This window comes from Leptosomus discolor, chromosome 4, assembly GCF_034619465.1.
Source record: "Leptosomus discolor isolate bLepDis1 chromosome 4, bLepDis1.hap2, whole genome shotgun sequence".
Classification (NCBI taxonomy): domain Eukaryota; kingdom Metazoa; phylum Chordata; class Aves; order Leptosomiformes; family Leptosomidae; genus Leptosomus; species Leptosomus discolor.
Window position 1 is genome coordinate 76815882 of NC_141394.1, and position 16913 is coordinate 76832794.

The 16913-nt window shown below is 40.5% G+C and overlaps 1 protein-coding gene across 1 annotated transcript in view; it reads right to left on the reverse strand.

Moving 5' to 3' along the window:
• Positions 1–16913, reverse strand: part of POLR1A (RNA polymerase I subunit A) — a 34459-nt gene that overhangs the window by 12890 nt on the left and 4656 nt on the right. Inside the window, exons 7-23 of the mRNA XM_086464709.1 lie at positions 15191–15277; positions 14408–14510; positions 13768–13930; positions 12445–12618; positions 12129–12251; positions 11044–11271; positions 9206–9460; positions 8644–8835; positions 7715–7858; positions 7078–7261; positions 5012–5094; positions 4739–4897; positions 4305–4403; positions 3233–3385; positions 2963–3045; positions 2050–2215; positions 1319–1540 (exon numbers count right to left, since the gene is read on the reverse strand). Of these exons, the coding sequence (XP_086320835.1) occupies positions 1319–1540; positions 2050–2215; positions 2963–3045; positions 3233–3385; positions 4305–4403; positions 4739–4897; positions 5012–5094; positions 7078–7261; positions 7715–7858; positions 8644–8835; positions 9206–9460; positions 11044–11271; positions 12129–12251; positions 12445–12618; positions 13768–13930; positions 14408–14510; positions 15191–15277 (2618 nt within the window). The remainder of the gene's footprint in view (positions 1–1318; positions 1541–2049; positions 2216–2962; positions 3046–3232; positions 3386–4304; positions 4404–4738; positions 4898–5011; positions 5095–7077; positions 7262–7714; positions 7859–8643; positions 8836–9205; positions 9461–11043; positions 11272–12128; positions 12252–12444; positions 12619–13767; positions 13931–14407; positions 14511–15190; positions 15278–16913) is intronic.

Below are 16913 nucleotides of genomic sequence, written 5' to 3' on the forward strand. Positions count from 1 at the left end.
ATACAGTCCATTTTCTGACACTTAACCCTTTTGATCCCAAACGATTTCAAGATTCTTTACAAGCTTGAAATAGACTTACCTATCTGTAGGAACCGCTCCAGAAATCAGTGAAATACAGCCCTCTGAGAATGATTTTAACTTGGGAGTGAACCCCCTCAACATACTTAAATCTCTATATCTGACTACCACCTCGCTGGCATGACAAAGGACCTTCTCTGATTACCAGCTGTCAACATTCAAGCCCAGTAGTCTAGCAGAGACCTTAAACACAGCTTGCATCTCTCGCATGCTTGTCGGTTTTATTTCTATTCTTCAGTTTGCTAGTCTTTCAAGTAACTTTTCAAAGGTTGCATTTAATAAAGGAAAAAGTTAATATTGACTAAAAAAAACCAAAACCACAATACAGAAAGTGAGCTAAACCTATCTTTTACATGCCTTGCTGTTTTAAGAAGGAAGAATTGGCTTGTGACATGGAAGTCTGTCCACTGAGCTTTATAATATACTGAAACAGAGATAAAAAAGTATCTGTATCTACTGAAAGAAAAAAAAAAAAAAGAACAAACAGTAAACGAATCCCCAGTCCAAATTGTTCTGGACGTTACCAAAAGTGCCAACAGCAACAGACCTTCAGCATAGCTGAACAAACGAACCAGTGATTAGGCGTAACGTTTGCAGACAAGCTCGCAGAGCTATGTATCTCAACACCTTCAACTTGGAGTTTCATGCTAACTGTCCACATTCTACCAGAGTAAATTCCTTGTGAAAGCAAGGCTGTGAAGCAGCATCTGTTTGCATTTTGTGTCCATACACACAGTCTTCATCAGAAGCCATAACAGACAGATTAGTGCCCTGATGTCAAAGAGGCTTAAGCAAAAGCACTTTGAAACACTAGGCAGGGCTGGCTCAGCCTTCTGATCTTTGTGTTTCACCAGGCTGTCATCCAGCTAGCAGATATCTGTCCACCCAAGAGAGATCTACTCTGGGTATATGAGGGGGAAAAAACCAAAACCAAACCCAAAAAACAACCCACCACCAAACAAACAAAAGCAATCCCCCTAAACTACCTATAAACACGGGCTGTTTCCTAAACCAGTTTTACCCCAATGTTTCTGGCCTCTGCCCTAGCACCAGGGCCCAGAGACTAATGAATGACTCAGCTTCATCACTCATGCAGCTGATGTATGATTCCTTCAAAGGTAACTTGTATAAGCAGACTATGAAGCACTTCGGGACATAAAAAGCCATTAAAAAAAAAATAAATCACTGAATTCTGCAACTGTTTTAAAGGGCTCAGTCAGTTCAACTGCTTCTGTGTTACCTGTAAAGTGGCAAGATCTCTTCCATTTTTGATTTCTCCTCCTGGAAACTGTGCTTTCACACTTGCCATTTTCTTTTGGGAGAACATCAGAAAACCCCCTTCTCTTCGCACCAAGTTTTGGTGCCTGGCTCGCCACTTTTTGATGGCTTTGAACTGCTGGTTGGCTTGGTGAGACTCCATCCTTGCTAAAGCTTCATCCAGATGGTTTGTCTTCTGGATTACCTGCAAGAAAGTTATTTGTACGATTATTCTTCTCTCTGCACTCACTGTGGCAGAAAAGGCAAAGCAAACCAAAAAGGTCATCGGCTGCTGTAAAGCAATTTTCAAAATTGGGTTTCGACCCAACTGAGACAAAACTCCTTATATCTCTACGTGACTGTTGCCATTCTTTAATAAGCAGCGATGACACCGGTAAAAGGAAGTTAATCAAACTTGACAGACTGAGGAGTAAAGTCATCTGTGATGATTACAAGTGTAGAGTTAGAATAGATGAGAATAGGCAGAGCGCTTGGTGCTCTGTTGAAATTGAGACTGCTTAAATCACGGCACAGAGTTAAGATTTGCTTCTGTATTTTGAATACAATGGCAAATAAAAACGTAGGTTGTTAGTCTGAGTGTGACTGAGAGAAACAACGATGTCACTGGATCCCTAACAGATATGCCAGATGTTAACCGTGCCTTTCAGCCTCCCCCTGCACCCCATGTAAATATTTAGGATTTAGGTGTTCTACCTCATAGTTTTCTGCAATGAAAGGAAACTGCTCAGGCTGTAAGAACTGAGTTTTAGGGATATCAAGCCCATCTTCTCCATACAGAAACTGCACCACACTGCCATCACTATCTCGTACGGTCAGGTCATACTGAACTACCAGTCCTTCCAAATGTTTTATGATACACCTGTTCCAGAGGCGGGGGAAAAAAGGAAAAAAAAAAGCTGTTAAGAAGCTACAAAGCAACAAGGATGATACAACTCTAAATGAAAAATACTGTTTCCATTAATATCTAAGTGCACTTAAGGGCTGATCAGGAATTCTGGAAGCCAAAAAATCATACAGACAGGACATACAGCTGAAATGTGTAATGACATTGCAAAGCTTTCTGCATGTTGCTCCCTCCAGCCTCCTTGGACTGAAGTGACTTAAAATGACATAGCAAATTACTCCCTATTTCTGCTGTCACTCTTAAACAGTTGTCTGAAGGAAGGGAGCATCCCTCCTTTAGGACACTTCACTACCCTCTGAAACAATTATAAAGTTCCATCTTCTTTTATATACTGGAGGTGTTGCTTGAATAAAGACGAGGGCCACACAACACGGCCAAGAAAAACTAGTTGCCTGGAATTTGTAGATCTTTATTCGTACCAGGAAAAAGATTTCTCCAAAAGGAAAACTTCCTGCTGCTATGTGCCAGAGAGAAGTCAGAGATGATAAAAGTTCCACTTGATCTAGTCCTTTAGAAAGTCAGCCTTAGAACAAACATTCAACACTCAAATAGTAAACACTTCGCTAAAAAGCAAGTAAACTGAAGTTAATCTAAGCAATACAGGTGCTTCTTCCAGTCTAGAGTACTCCTCAAAACCAAAAAGAACACAAACAAACAAACAAAAGGACCTTTAAAGGCTCAAATTCTAACCAAGCCTCTTACCTTTGTAGGTACCCAGAACGGCTGGTTTTGACAGCTGTATCCACGAGACCTTCCCTGCCAGCCATGCAGTGAAAGAAGAATTCCTAAAAACAGAAGCACACCACCATCAGCATTGTGCTGACAAGTACACCAAGACTGGCAATTTATGCTCGTTCTCAAAAGCTAGGTATGAAAGTAGGGTGAACAAAGTCACTTTATCGCAGACACTCTGTATTAAAAGACCAAGATTTAAATGAACTTCAGTATAAGCACAAGCAGTATTAAACTTACAGAAGGTTTGATCCCAGTGAGAAATCTGCCAGTCACAAATCCTCCCGAGCTGGGGGAAAAATCATAAGGCTGGAAACATGGCAGCGATTTGCCAGATGCCATCAGTGGGGGTCTTCGACCTTCCAACTCAATCTGGCCCAGCAAACACGAAATCTAAATGTGGACAGGAAAAAAGGAAACATCGGTTTTCCATCCAACTTTTTCTTCATGTAAGTTCAACAGTTTTTCTTGAAAAACATAGTAAAAAACCTAAAATGTTCACTAAGTGTTTTTAACTAAATATCAACATGTTCATTAAATGTTCTTGCTACTGACGGGCAGAAAAGGCACGTAGATCTCATCTGGTCTTTTTAAGTTACGCCAGCCCCCTGACTCATCCTCAACATTTCCATTCTCACTCTGCATGTTTATTTTGCTACGAAGAGATGTGAAACTAAAAATACTCTAAGTATGTTTTAGGTCCCTACCTTACCCTCTCCACCTCTCAGCAGTGTACTAAAAACAGGACAAAAAACCCAAACAAAATCCTCTATCTCTCTCTCAAGCTTTGGTCATTCTCTCTTACCAGAGACAGAATTTGAGATGGTCTTTTTAGATAGCGTTTATTGCTTGCTGTCTGTATTGCAGAAGGCAAAATGAAAAAGCATCCTTGCCATCTTAACCAAAATCAAAGAAAGTTTTAGTTTTTCCTATTCAGTTGTGGAAGAAGGAAACAGAGGGGTCAGTCTCCAACAGAGGCCAGGAAAAGTTCTCTTTCTCCTACAGTAGGTTTGTTCGTATGACCTGCAGCATTCCTGTTAACAAGAAGGTCTGCTGTTCCTATAAATCTTAACCTACTAAGAACTGATGCAAAAATAGAAGGTTATAACGGAAACTGACTCTCCTCCATCACCCACTGACGTCTTTACTACATACTTCTAAAATTTTTCCATGCCAAACGCCTCCATTCCCAAAGCTCAGAATAAAAATCTTGCTTTGGTATTAGATAACCACACAAGAGCTTCTCAATAGCTTACATTCTAGGACAAACCAATCAACACATGTAGCTGCTAAGTATTCTAGCTGTCATTACCTGCATTGTATTTACAGTGGATCCTTTGGCTCCTGACTGGACCATCAACTGCAAATTGTTCTCTGGAAAGCTCCTGTGGAGACCAAGGGGCATACAAACCTAAAGGGTTGTGGTGGGGTGAAGAGAACAAAACCAAACCATTATTAATAAAATAATAAACCAAAGCAATTCCTGTTGAAGGCTTTAAGAAAGTGAAACGATGAGTAATCACAAACATTCCTACTTATAATTTTAGAAGTGTCTTGAATATCAAGCCATCTCCTCATTCAGCGAGGACAAGGCTGAGGTGGCAAGGCAGTATGTGAAGCCTTGTGCTGGGGGCAGATGGAAAGCTTCAGCCTCCAGAACAGTCAGGGGCCCCTCATCAACACTAAATTAACTTAATAAGAAAGTCTCCAAACAAGATTAGTATACACAGATGCCTCAATGCCAACCTTGTTAACTTCATTGTTGTAATTGTTTACTTCCTCCTTGAATTTCAGATCAACCATGTTAAAATCCCTCTGGTCTTTGCAGAGATGGGCATCCTGCCATTTCCCTTGGACCTCCTCACATGATGCTGTTTCTGGCAAATTAAGAGCAGCTCTAACAGCCTGAAAGTAAAATATGGGGGGTTTTAGGTGCTAAGCAGGCATGATTAAACAGGGCAGGATTTCAAAATTTTTTAATTATGGGGGAGGGGGGGAAATTCTGCAGAAGAGACTCACTTCAATACCACACTGGCTTGACTTTTCAATGATTTTTTTTCTTTTGTGGTCCGCTCCAGGTTTAACCAAAATATCTTCAATCCCTGTTAAAAAGAGACAGACCATGGAATGAAAACTGAAAAAAAGAACTAAACTAAAAAAAAAGGATTGAGGAAGAACCACATTTGGCGTCAGGGATTTTGAAAGCAAAGAGCTGAAAGTCACAAATAAAGATATAATGATTGTTAAAAATCAGGCTAACTGCAGTCTGATGAGAAAACAAAATTCTGAGTGGCTTCTTGAGGGAGAAGGCATAGGCTGCCAAAAAAACAGTGCAGCATCAACTAAGCTAAGCATTAAGGGTGCAGAATCAACCCCCTAACTTAACAAGCCTTAACTTCAACAACGCCTATAAAAATGTTAATTGGTGCACTTGCACAAAGAAATGTGTTACAGGCCAGCCACGTCAAATTTTTTTTCTCTTCCATCCACTTTAAAGTTCCTTTTAGCTGAACTTTGCAGACTCTGTCACTTCCTAGCTTTTTTAAAAAGGTAAATTAAAAATACAGACCCTTGTGATGATGGGACCAGGAGGACAACAGTTTAGAACCAATCAGACTAACTCCTGTAAGCTATTTGTAAGGAGTTCTGTGCAAGTCACTAAAATGGCTGCAGCACACGGTGGGCGAGGAGAGGCCGAACGATGTGTTTGTCCTTTAAAGATACACGGAAACAAAATTTTCTTCAAGAGGAAAAAAAATTTCACAATGTATGTGATCAAATGCTGGTCCAGGGACCCAGGAAGTTTGTACGATCACCATCGCTGGAGATATTCACAACTTGACTGGACACAGCCCCGCACAAGCTCATCTGGCAGGACTTGCTTTGAGCAGGGAGCTGCGTTACATCACCTCCTGAGGTTCCTCCCAGCGGTAGGGAGACAAGAGGGACACTTTACTAGCGAGCTGCCACGTTTACAAGGCAAAGGAGCCTATAGCCCCATCACACGACCCTCTATTTTCACCTTCTGTCCAGCCCTGCTCTCCTTTTCCCATTACAACCTTGTCTCTTCTACTTCCTATCTTCTTCTCCTGAACCTTATTCAGCTCATCCCAAAGTCTCATTTTGCTGTCTCGAATCATTTCATCTTCACCAAATCCCAGACTCCTGCTCCAGCCCCACTTTTCTTTTTCTGACGTTTCACCTACCTAGTGATCCCAGGCTCATTATCTTTCCCTAACCAGTTTTTGCACCCTGGCTCTCAAGACATATTTTGTGTGCCTTACAGTCAATTAATCACTGTCTGTACTTCAACAGATCTCCCTTTTCCTTGGCTCACAGCAGTCTGTTGGTTCCTCACGATCACTGTCTACCAGTTGACCATGTCTACGTAACTCTAAGTGGTCATATTGTACCTAAATAAAAGCCAATCTAAACCCTCCTGCTGCTATATACTGTAAGTATTTCATTAGTATGAAAACATCTTGTAAAGCTCTACAGGGTAATTTGAAATATTTCAACTATTGCAAGAACAGAGAGTACAGGAAGGGTCAAATTTTTATTGCAGGCCAAGTGCATTTTTGCGTGAGTTTGCAAGGCTGTAATGAAAGTCAAACATTTACCAAAAGATTTACAGTTGAATGAGATATGCAAGACTGGATTAATAACCCCTCAAAGTTCTTGCATCTCACTTTATCAGTTGTTCTGGTTTCGATGCAACAATTCTTTTTCAGAGAAGTAAAAATAACAAAGACTCATGGGAGGTTTTGATCTAAATAAAATTTCAACACATGACATTTAGACTGCGTACACTTTGACTAAGCAGGAAGAAGAGAAAACTTGATGGGCATATTCAAGATGACACTTTCTTTTAAGGCCACCTATGCACCAACCAGAACAGAAAAAAAAGACCAAAAAAACGGCTGGCAAACAGCTATCCCACTCAAGGACAGTCTTGCAAAATGTTATTTACAGAACTCTTAGCACGTATTATGCCCAACAATGTCTGGTTTTTATTTCAGGAGGTGCTGCACTACAGCACTAGTGAACCAGTCCTTGAACTGCCCATTGCAGGCCTTGTTACTCACCCATTGTGAATCCCCTGTACAGCTGCAGATAAGCAGTAAAGAGACGTCCTAGACATGTTAGCACTTTCCCACTGGTTTGACCCCCATAGATTTCATAGCAACAATGGACCAGGCCATAGGCAGAGCTGCCAAAGTGAGCTTTGTCCAATACTCCACACAGCAATTCTCCATTTCTAATAACAACCTGAAAAATAAAACACAGCTATTTAGGGAAACAGAAATTTTGATCTTACTATGATCTCTACAGGTTTTACTCTATAATCTACACGAAAACAGCTTTAAGTTTAAAAAGCCCACGTACTGGTGTACAGTTAAATACAGTCATTATCTATACTTCTAAAATTTATAGCAGAAATAAAACTTCTAACACCATCCATATTTTTCCACCTATAAAGTCAAACAATGAAGACACGTGGTCTAACAAAACCAGATGGAATCTGTATCAGTCAGGATCAGAACAGAGTTTTTCCCGACCCCCAGGCCTATCCTCTAATCAGCACCTTCTGGCAGTAACTGTTGCTGAGTATCTGTTTTGAACTCTGTCATCTACCTGCTTCCCTTCCCATTCCTCTACTGTATACACAATTTTATTACAATACAGCCCAGCCCAACCTCCAGAGCCCCAGCCCCAGCATACCTGAGATTCACACATTGAATCAAGATTTAGACATCTGTTTGCAGGCCCCTTTACCCAGGCTCTTCCACCAATCTTAGCTTTCCCAGTCAAATTCAGTGGCGCACAGTTTTCTGGAATTATGTTTATTAACAACGTAGAAACAACCTATAAAGAAGCAGGAAGAGTGGCAGGAACTATTTATTTCCTATATTCCCTTTTCAACATAAAGAATTTAGCAAGGAGGAGAAAAGCAACATCCCACATGTATTTCTTCCAGTGACAGCAAAGCTTTAAAAGCTCGGAAATATGAAGCTTACAAGACAGGAATATCCTCTTGCTACTCTAGCCTTTGAAAGGCCAATGAGCTGAGACACATAATTATTAAGAAACATATGACACTAAAGATTTTTCCAATAATCAGATATATACACACATATATTAAAAAAAAAAAAAAAGTTGTCTGCTGGGTTTTACAGGAAAAACTGAGAGAGAATTTTCCCTACTCTGCTAGGAGACATAATACTTGGACTGAATGTTAAACTCTCTTAAACAACAGAAAACTGAGCACTCACTTGGGCTTCCCAGATATTACATCAACCTAAAAGTCAAACACTAGAATATTTACCTTTAAGTTCAGAGATTTAAAAGCACTGACTGCCATAACTGAGTTTACTGTGATCAACAGATTCTTCTTTGCTCCATGCCTGTAAACTGCAGCATTACACTTCTATCTGCAACACTGTTCAGAGCAGCAAATAAAAGCACTATTCTAACACTGTAACTTTAAATGAAAGATGACTCTCGTAGCTCAGTAACACACACCGAGATCTACGTTGATTAGATGACGGGATCTGGCTTTTCAGCAACCCTCAGCAGCACTGGTTTTAACATTAGCATTCTGCTTACTTTGGAACCACCAGCATTCTTTAACCAAATAAATGATAAACTACCTGCTTTCCTGTCCATAATCGCTGTGGTTTCACAATGGCAGGAGGTAAGATTTTAATTCTTCCTTTTTTGTCTGTTAGTCCTCGGTAAACAAGCTCCATATATTGCTCTCTGGTGAAAAAGCAGCCCCGGATTGTCATGCTGACTCCAGAAATCATGTGATCCTGGATCAAGCCAGGAAGGGGCTTCCCATCCTAAACAGACAACAATAAAAAAGGGGGGGGGGGGGGGGATAGTAAGTCATGTGCTAGCAGCTCCCAAAATTATTCCAGCTGGATAAAAGCACTGAAGTAATTTGTTAAGAACTCCTCATCACAGCCCAACCGTCTAGTAAATCTCTTCTGGACATGGACATTAAAAGGAACAAGATTGTTTGGATGTGCTGGGCCTTCTTTAGACAAAAAGAACCACACGTGGAGAGAGAACAGAAACCATGAATAAATGTCAAAAATAAATTAAAAACACACCACCACCAAAATCTCATTGATCATCAGACCAAACAAAACAAACAAACAAATCAAAGTGATTTCACCTAGGAATAAATTTATTGACAGTTTTACTTACCTTTGGAACCAGATACTGTTCATCAGTAAAGGCTAAGGTGTAGGCTTCTGCTCTCCCCAGCTCGCTCTGTGGAAAATGGGCGTTCATTTCATCACCGTCAAAGTCAGCATTGTAAGCCTTGCAGTTGGCATAGTGAAGCCTCAGCACTTTTTCTCCAGGCAGGATTCGGGCCCGGTGAGCCTGGATGGAGGGTCTATGAAGAGTGGGCTGGCGGTTCAGTAAAAGGACATCTCCATTTTTAATATGTCGACATACCTGCAAGAGAATTTTGGTTGCTGCCTCTGAAAAGTCTACCTCTTAAAATATATACACATCCAAAACGTTTTCTTTCTAGTATTAACGTTGTGTGCAAACCTTTGTAAGAGAATCAAGACTATTTGTTTCTGAATGCCCTCTGCTCTTCACCACCAAACCACACTCTAAGGCTGCATATCCTCCATTAACCCCTCCAAACCACAGGGATCAAACCACGTTAACAGCACGCAAGCCATGCTTTACCAATCCCTCCTCTCCCTTGACAATATAGGGATCAAAGACTGAAAAAGAAAGAAAATCATGACATTTGTAAAAGAGAAAATAAACTATTTATCCAAAGCCCACTAGGGTGAATTGATAATACCTGTCACCATACACCCAGCACTGGACATCCTAGAATAAGGTAATAATATGACCCAGTAGCTGAAGCAGAGGTCAGGGACCTCCAAGTTACAATGTCAGGTTTGAGTACAACACAATATATTCCTATCTACAATGGAGTCTCTCAAAACAGTCTCATTTGAATGTCTCTGTCAGTAACACCCATATATCCATTTAAGCGACTGTCAACAGGAGTATGATAAGCTGTTAGTACCGTCTAAATACCGTTATGTTTACCTCTGTGATAGGTTCTGAAAGAACTGACATCACAGAAATACTCAGTCTTAAATACTAAATCTCTACTATGGCTGTATTAGAGACAGAGGTACACATAACAGACATTGTGAAAAGACTATTCATCACCAAAACTTTTGCACTAGCAGCTAAACACTAAGTTCTCAACTCTTGCAAGGGAAATGGTTATTAAGAAGTTTCAAAGGTTGATTAAGCTGTAGCACAGAGAACTCAAACCCTCCAGCAGCTCTGAAGAAACAACCGAGAGGAGCACTAAGGATTTGTGGCTGTTTCTTGTTTTGTCATCTGCAAACCGAGATGCTGATGGGAAGACAGATCCCAGGTTACAGCAGTCAGTCCTAAAACACAGACCACTCCTCCCCTGGTCGGTGCCGCTACCAGCATGGCTGACACAGAACGGAGGGCTCTACTTTGTACATACTCATGGGCACCCCACTCCTGGAAGACATGTCACATCAACTGCTTGTGTTGCACCTACTCTACAGTATACCAGATTTCAGCCTTCAGAACTGTCACCAAAAAACTGCTCCAAATACAGAACCTATTTAAATAAAGACAGAATTTGCTGAGAAGGCCGGGGAGGCAGGGGGACATCAAATGAAAGCAGTATTTTATCTTCCATACTGCTAAGACTTCCCAAGAACAGCCAGCTGCAAAAGAAAGACTACTCTGTACCTTGGCAAGATGAATGCCGCACACCGCATATTCAGAGAAGACTAAAATTCAGGATGGAAAAATGTTTTTTAGAATTTGAAAAGGTATCAAGCTTTTCTTCCCCCCCCCCCCCCAACTTTTTCTCAGCCACCTACTCAAAGACAAAATAACCCTGCCCTGGGGGTCTCTGTGTGTGGGCCCACTGGAATCACTGGCAAGGCCAGCAGCATGATTATCTACAATAAACCACCACAGGTGTAGGAGGGCTCCGACAAGCCCTCTGTTGTACTCACAATCTTCAGTCCTGACTGGGGCGCGCCTGAAGAAGGAGTGAGGAGCTGCTTAGCTATGGCTTCCCTCTGGGTCAGGCTGCTGGCACTCAACACGGTACGTGATCCATCTTCATTAATGACCATGGAGGCCCCAGGGTGAACCTTTGGGCCATTTATGACAGCCTGCCGCAGCTCTTTCACGTTCCAGGGAGTGACTGGCTGAGGGTAAGTCAGTTTGGTAGCAAACACCTAGACAGGAGGGAAAAGAGGTGAGAAACAACCAATTTTGTGAAACAGTAAATTGGCTTAAAACAAGAAATTGGTTTAGAACAGCACTAAGTCACTGAGGATACTGTGTCAAATATTAACTCACACAATGTAAACATAAATGACTTTAAGCTCTTGGATGCACCTCCTCCTCAATCTACTGCCACACCGAATAAATACATTTCTGTTTTAAAATCCTCTAATCCATAAGAACAGAAACTATGTCCTTTTTATGATTTTCCTATTGCAATAGAAAAGGAAAATTCAATTAGCAATTAAAAAAAAACAAAGTATGGTTTTAGATTCTGCAAACAAACTGACAAATACAGAGAAGTGCATTATCACCAGGTCCACAATTTGCAGACAGGCAAAGAGAAAAGATGATATAATGAAGAGCTTGAACTCAGGCTTGGTGTCATCTCTGTGTGGTTAAAAATCACGAAGGATGAATGAAGCTGGTGATGTTATTAGGGCCTCTGCTTAAAGGCTGCCATAGCTGTTCCAAATACATTGTACAAAGACCACAAGAGAAACAGGATCTACTTATGAAGTTTGCACCAATTCATAATCCCAGGAAGCAAGTACAGCTTTTTCTTTGTTTTAATCCTCTTTCCCAGATGTGGTGTTCAGCAGAAGAGTACGAAATTCCTGCTCTTCAATGCTCCTTCTTTATTAACAGCCAGTAGCAACACACAGCTATGACACACAGGGGAGGAAAGACCTCAAAGGAGTCAGAAAATCTCTACATTTTAAACTGCTTGCTATGTAGCTGGAAGTGTTACAGTGTAGTTCAGTCCCCAGCCTCACCAAAAGGAAACACTCCTTTTTTCTGTTCTTACCATAGGAATGCCTATTTCATTGGTACCAATGTACATATCGGGGCAAATGACGGATCGAGCAGCAAAATCCACGCGCTTTCCCATCATGTGCTTGCGGAACAGTCCCTCCTTCTTCTCTAACAGCTTTGAAAACAGAAGTTAAGGTAATGATTAAAACATCAGACAGATTCTCCAGATATTATAGTGATGAGTATCGTGAAAATGCCTACATACTAACCACAAGCATTTCACTTTTTTCTTATTCCATCAACTTCTCTTGTTTTAACTGTCTGTGACACACAAAGTCCAGACTCTTAAGATTCTTCCTGCTACCCACCTGACGAATACCAGGGTATTTTTCTGTCATCAGTTTGTCCATGTCACTATCAAACACAATGTTGACATGGCTCTGAAGACGAATCCAAGCGTTGTGCAGCTTATCTGCAAGGGTCTGTCCTGGAATCATTGTCAGGACAGAACGGTCCAGAGGTTCATCAGTCTCTCCTGTCTCCTACAGAAACAGAAATTAGAAACTTAGACTTGACAAAAAAAAACCACTTACATTTACTAGGCTGAAATAGTATTAAATACAAAATGAAGTATCGGCCACTATTTGGCACCTCATTAAAGACACTAATTTTTTGTGTTACTTTTTTAAGAGATATAAACTTATTTCAAATTATTACAACCCAGTGCCTCAGGCAGATCTGCTGTCCAAGAAGCTGACTTGGATGGGAGATGTCCCAACACCACAGCTACATACACCAGTGGGATTTTAAAAGACGATTGTTAATCAATCATGTCTTGGTGACAGTCCTCTTTCCAAATCAGATGTTACTGGTTAGTCAGTCTGTGCCACAAATCACTGTGTTACCAGAAAGTCCTATTCTTAGATAAAAATAACGTAAATTCAAGAGCTTTTATCATTTACATCACTGTTTTAACAGTCTAAAAGTCGGTATCTCAGTCACATCCGAAACACATTAACCTTCTGTCACGTTGAACGTTTTAAGAACGTATCTCCACCTAGTGGCTAAATTCTGAGTAACTAAAAATGTTTCCAAACTGCATTTCATTTAACATGTAAATCAAGTTCAGCTGAAACTAAATCCAGCATCAAAGAACCCTCAATAATACAATAGTTATAACTGTATTATAATTAAATATAATAATAAAACAAATATGAAAAGAGGCACGGTGACATGCGTTATTATTTACCATTATATGACCATGTGAACTGGTCAGCAGCAAACAAGCATTGTTACTAGTTAATGTTATTTGTGACTCTTTTGGTTCTATTTAGACATCAGTGGTCAAAAATAACCACGATCACCACTGCCTCTACTAGGCTGAGAAGATTAAGTGGCTTTTTTCCCCCCATCGCTCTCCAGTAACAGGAGCCCATGATGTCACCCATACAGTAATGTAATACAAAAACCACGACTAAAGGAGTCTGCATAAAATGGTCTTCCCTTTGCACCAGGTGAGTGAGTGGAAAGAGGTATAAGGGAAAAAAAAAAAAGCTAGGGAGAACTTCTCCAAGGGCACATACTCCCACAGCCCAGGCTAAAACTGTTATGGCAGCAGTTTAAACAGGAGTCTACCTGAACTCGAGCCACATATCCAAAATGCAAAGAATAAGATAATTGGCAACTCTTACTGTTTGGATTTCCTCTTCTGGAATTTTTATTGGCTGACATTGTTCTTTTGCCATGAAAACCAAGAGCTTCCGTATCATTTTGGCATCCTTCATGACAGCCTGCAAGTTCACAGTCTGACCATTTGTGAACAGTCGGTCTCCAACACGATTTATGGGACGATACCTACAGCACATCAAAGTTATTTTAGAAGAACAAAGCCACCAAAAAGTAGCATGATAAATCTCAAACACTCTGAGCTAATTCTTCAATGCATGAAACATAATCCCTACAAAGTAACGGTGAGCATTTACAAATTCATATCTTATACTGGGACGGTCATAGAACAGGAATGATTCCTTGGCAAGAAATTCTACCAGCACTATACAGTTATAATATTCAATAACAATTTAAAATACTAATACTAAAATACATTTTTTCATAATGAGTATTTCAGTCCTTTAACAAACTCATTGGAAGTTATAATAAAACCTACCATGAGCTACTACTGTGATTTTTTTTTTTATTTTTATTTTTTTTAACATTCCACTGACACTTCAGCAGAGCAGTGTCTGTACTACAGGTGTTTGCATCTCTGACTCCTGCAAAAAGGATGTGCTAAACCCCGTGACTTCTACAAAAGTTTTTTGGGGGAAATTTTACCTTGAAGGCGGAACCACAAGTAGATCTAAAAAAAACATGTCTGGACTGAATCCCGAACCCTCATGGGGATCCATCCCGGGGAAGAGAGAACGCAAAAAGAAACCTAGAAAGATACAACAGAAAAGACAGACTCATTGTCACTGCTATAGCTTGGGAATCCAAAGCCCCAGGTTTGGGCAATCAAGTCAAAAGAATCTGCTAAGTTAAATACTAGCAAGCTCGTTTAAAAGAAAAACATTTCGGCATACGTTAGAAAGAATCACCGTTGCTCTTTTCAGTCACATATGTGATTTGTTAGGAACAACTCTGAACAGGAATACAGAGTATAGCAGAAGAAATAAAGCAGAACAGCAGGAAGAAGGAGTTTCCAGCTACTGGCTGTGACTGCTATATGAAACTGCTCTGGTTTTTCCTGGCAACTGCAGACAGATTCAGAGTACAGGGAACTCAAAAGAAGACACCACTAAATACATTCTCAGCCTTTAACCAACGTAACCGTGGGGAATATTAGGTGCAGCACCACAGCAACATCCAGTTCTCAGTAAACAACATTTGTGATTTGGGGGGAGCCACAATTTGAGAATAGCTGATCAAACCATTCACTGGATCCAGCTCTCTGCATTCACCAGCTACCAGTCCTCCTGTCACAAAACCTATGTTGCAGCCAGGAGCCTTTAAGGTGAAAGGCAAAGATTTGACAGTTTGGTCATCGAGGAACCTTTGCAGACTTTGTCCACTAAATGATACAGAAAACAAAGTAACATTGCTCTTAACAGCCATTACCTTCATTCTTCCACAGAGCCAGGATGTATTCCTTGGCAGTCATCGGTGTCAGGTATCCTCTCTTCCCTAACTGGCTTTGATCAAGAGCTGAAAAAAAATTTAAAAAAAAAAAAAAAAAAAAAATCAAAAGGGGTTGCTTTGAAAGTTGGGGTTTTTTTTTGGTTTTGGGTTTGTTTTGTTGGAGTTTCTTTTTTTTTTTGCTTACAATAAGTGCTTCCAGCTCAGAGATGGAATGGAAATACATACAAAATATACCGGCTGACATCTACATTAAAATATCATTAACATGTTTGCTTTGGAAATAGAAAATTAACTAAAGAGTGAGCCTTCCCCATATGGAAAAATAAGCCATTTTTGTGACTAATGGATATCCATAAAAGTAACCGAAACAAAACTCAACTTCAACATCTAAAGTGTACACTGTATTTGATTAACGGTGAGCTGGACCCCTTCTTCAAATGATCTCATCCACTGACCAAAACACAAATCAAGAGTCCACCCACAGAAGTGGGATTCAAGCATTACCAGTGAGATCAAGGCTCCCAGGAATAGCCAACTGGATGAGACAATAGCACAGTCAGCAATCCATCTTTATCAGAAGTTAAGAGTCTGGGCTAGCTGTATTTTGGCAAGGAAGGAAAACACATGGTTTTGCTACTGAAAAGCAGATTTTTATTTTTTTTTTTTAAGGGGAAAAAAAAAAAGCCAGAGATTTTACAGAGATTTTAGGTCTCAATTTCCACTTCTCTTGTAGGCCAGCCCCTTGTGTCCCAAGGAAGCCACAGCACACAACTCAATGAAAAGCAATTCTCCCACGACTTCAGATAAAGTTTCCTACTCTTCTTTCAGCTCAGGTCCAGAAATCCATATTTTTCCACACTGAAACTTCAATTCCCCATGCCTTCACACAAAAAATCTTTCCGCCCCTTAAACACGAAGGCATCAACGGCAAGGTTAAAAGTTCTCCCTCCAAGATTCAATACAAGGAGCAAAGGTGACCCAGGCTGTGCAGAATGTACGTAACTGTATAGTCCATCCCATTTCAGAAGATCTAACGCTTCACTGTAATGAAGTAATCAAGTGGTGTTACAGCCTTGGTCTCCGAGCACTGGCAGCAGGAAGGTATTTCTTACCTGCACTTCAGCTGTGAATGTTAACAGAGACTGCGAGAACACGGCTACTTTGGAAGCCTCCTGTGGTAAGGCAAGGCATTGTAAATCTGGCAACTCACCAGACCCTTCAGAACAACAGGTTTTTTTCACTAGCGCAATAAAACGTGCCCCCAGATTTCGGACGGTCCTCAAGGGGCTCAAATAAAAAGCCCAAAGTAGTACCCTACAATTTAATAGTGATATCATAGTTGTTGGAAGCTCAAAAGTAGTAACAGTGGGACACGCAAACTTTCCTGCCTTTGTTGAATGTGTTAAGGATCAGATGCTACACATGTTATGGATAGGATGTTAAAGTAGAAATCTGACCTTTCAGCCTTAAAACCCACCTCTGACATTGTGCTGCTTCAGCCACAACTCCAGAGATTTAATCTAGTATTTAAACCACAGACTAGCAAAGAGAATAAGCTCTCTATGTAAATCTTCTCTAAGGGTTAAAAACTCGCACACAAATCTGCTTCAATTCTACCTGGCTGTGTAAAGGATCAAGGATATAACAAGAGGAAAAAAGTAAGCTTAAAGTGATTCAAACACTGGGTTAATTAAGCCTGGAA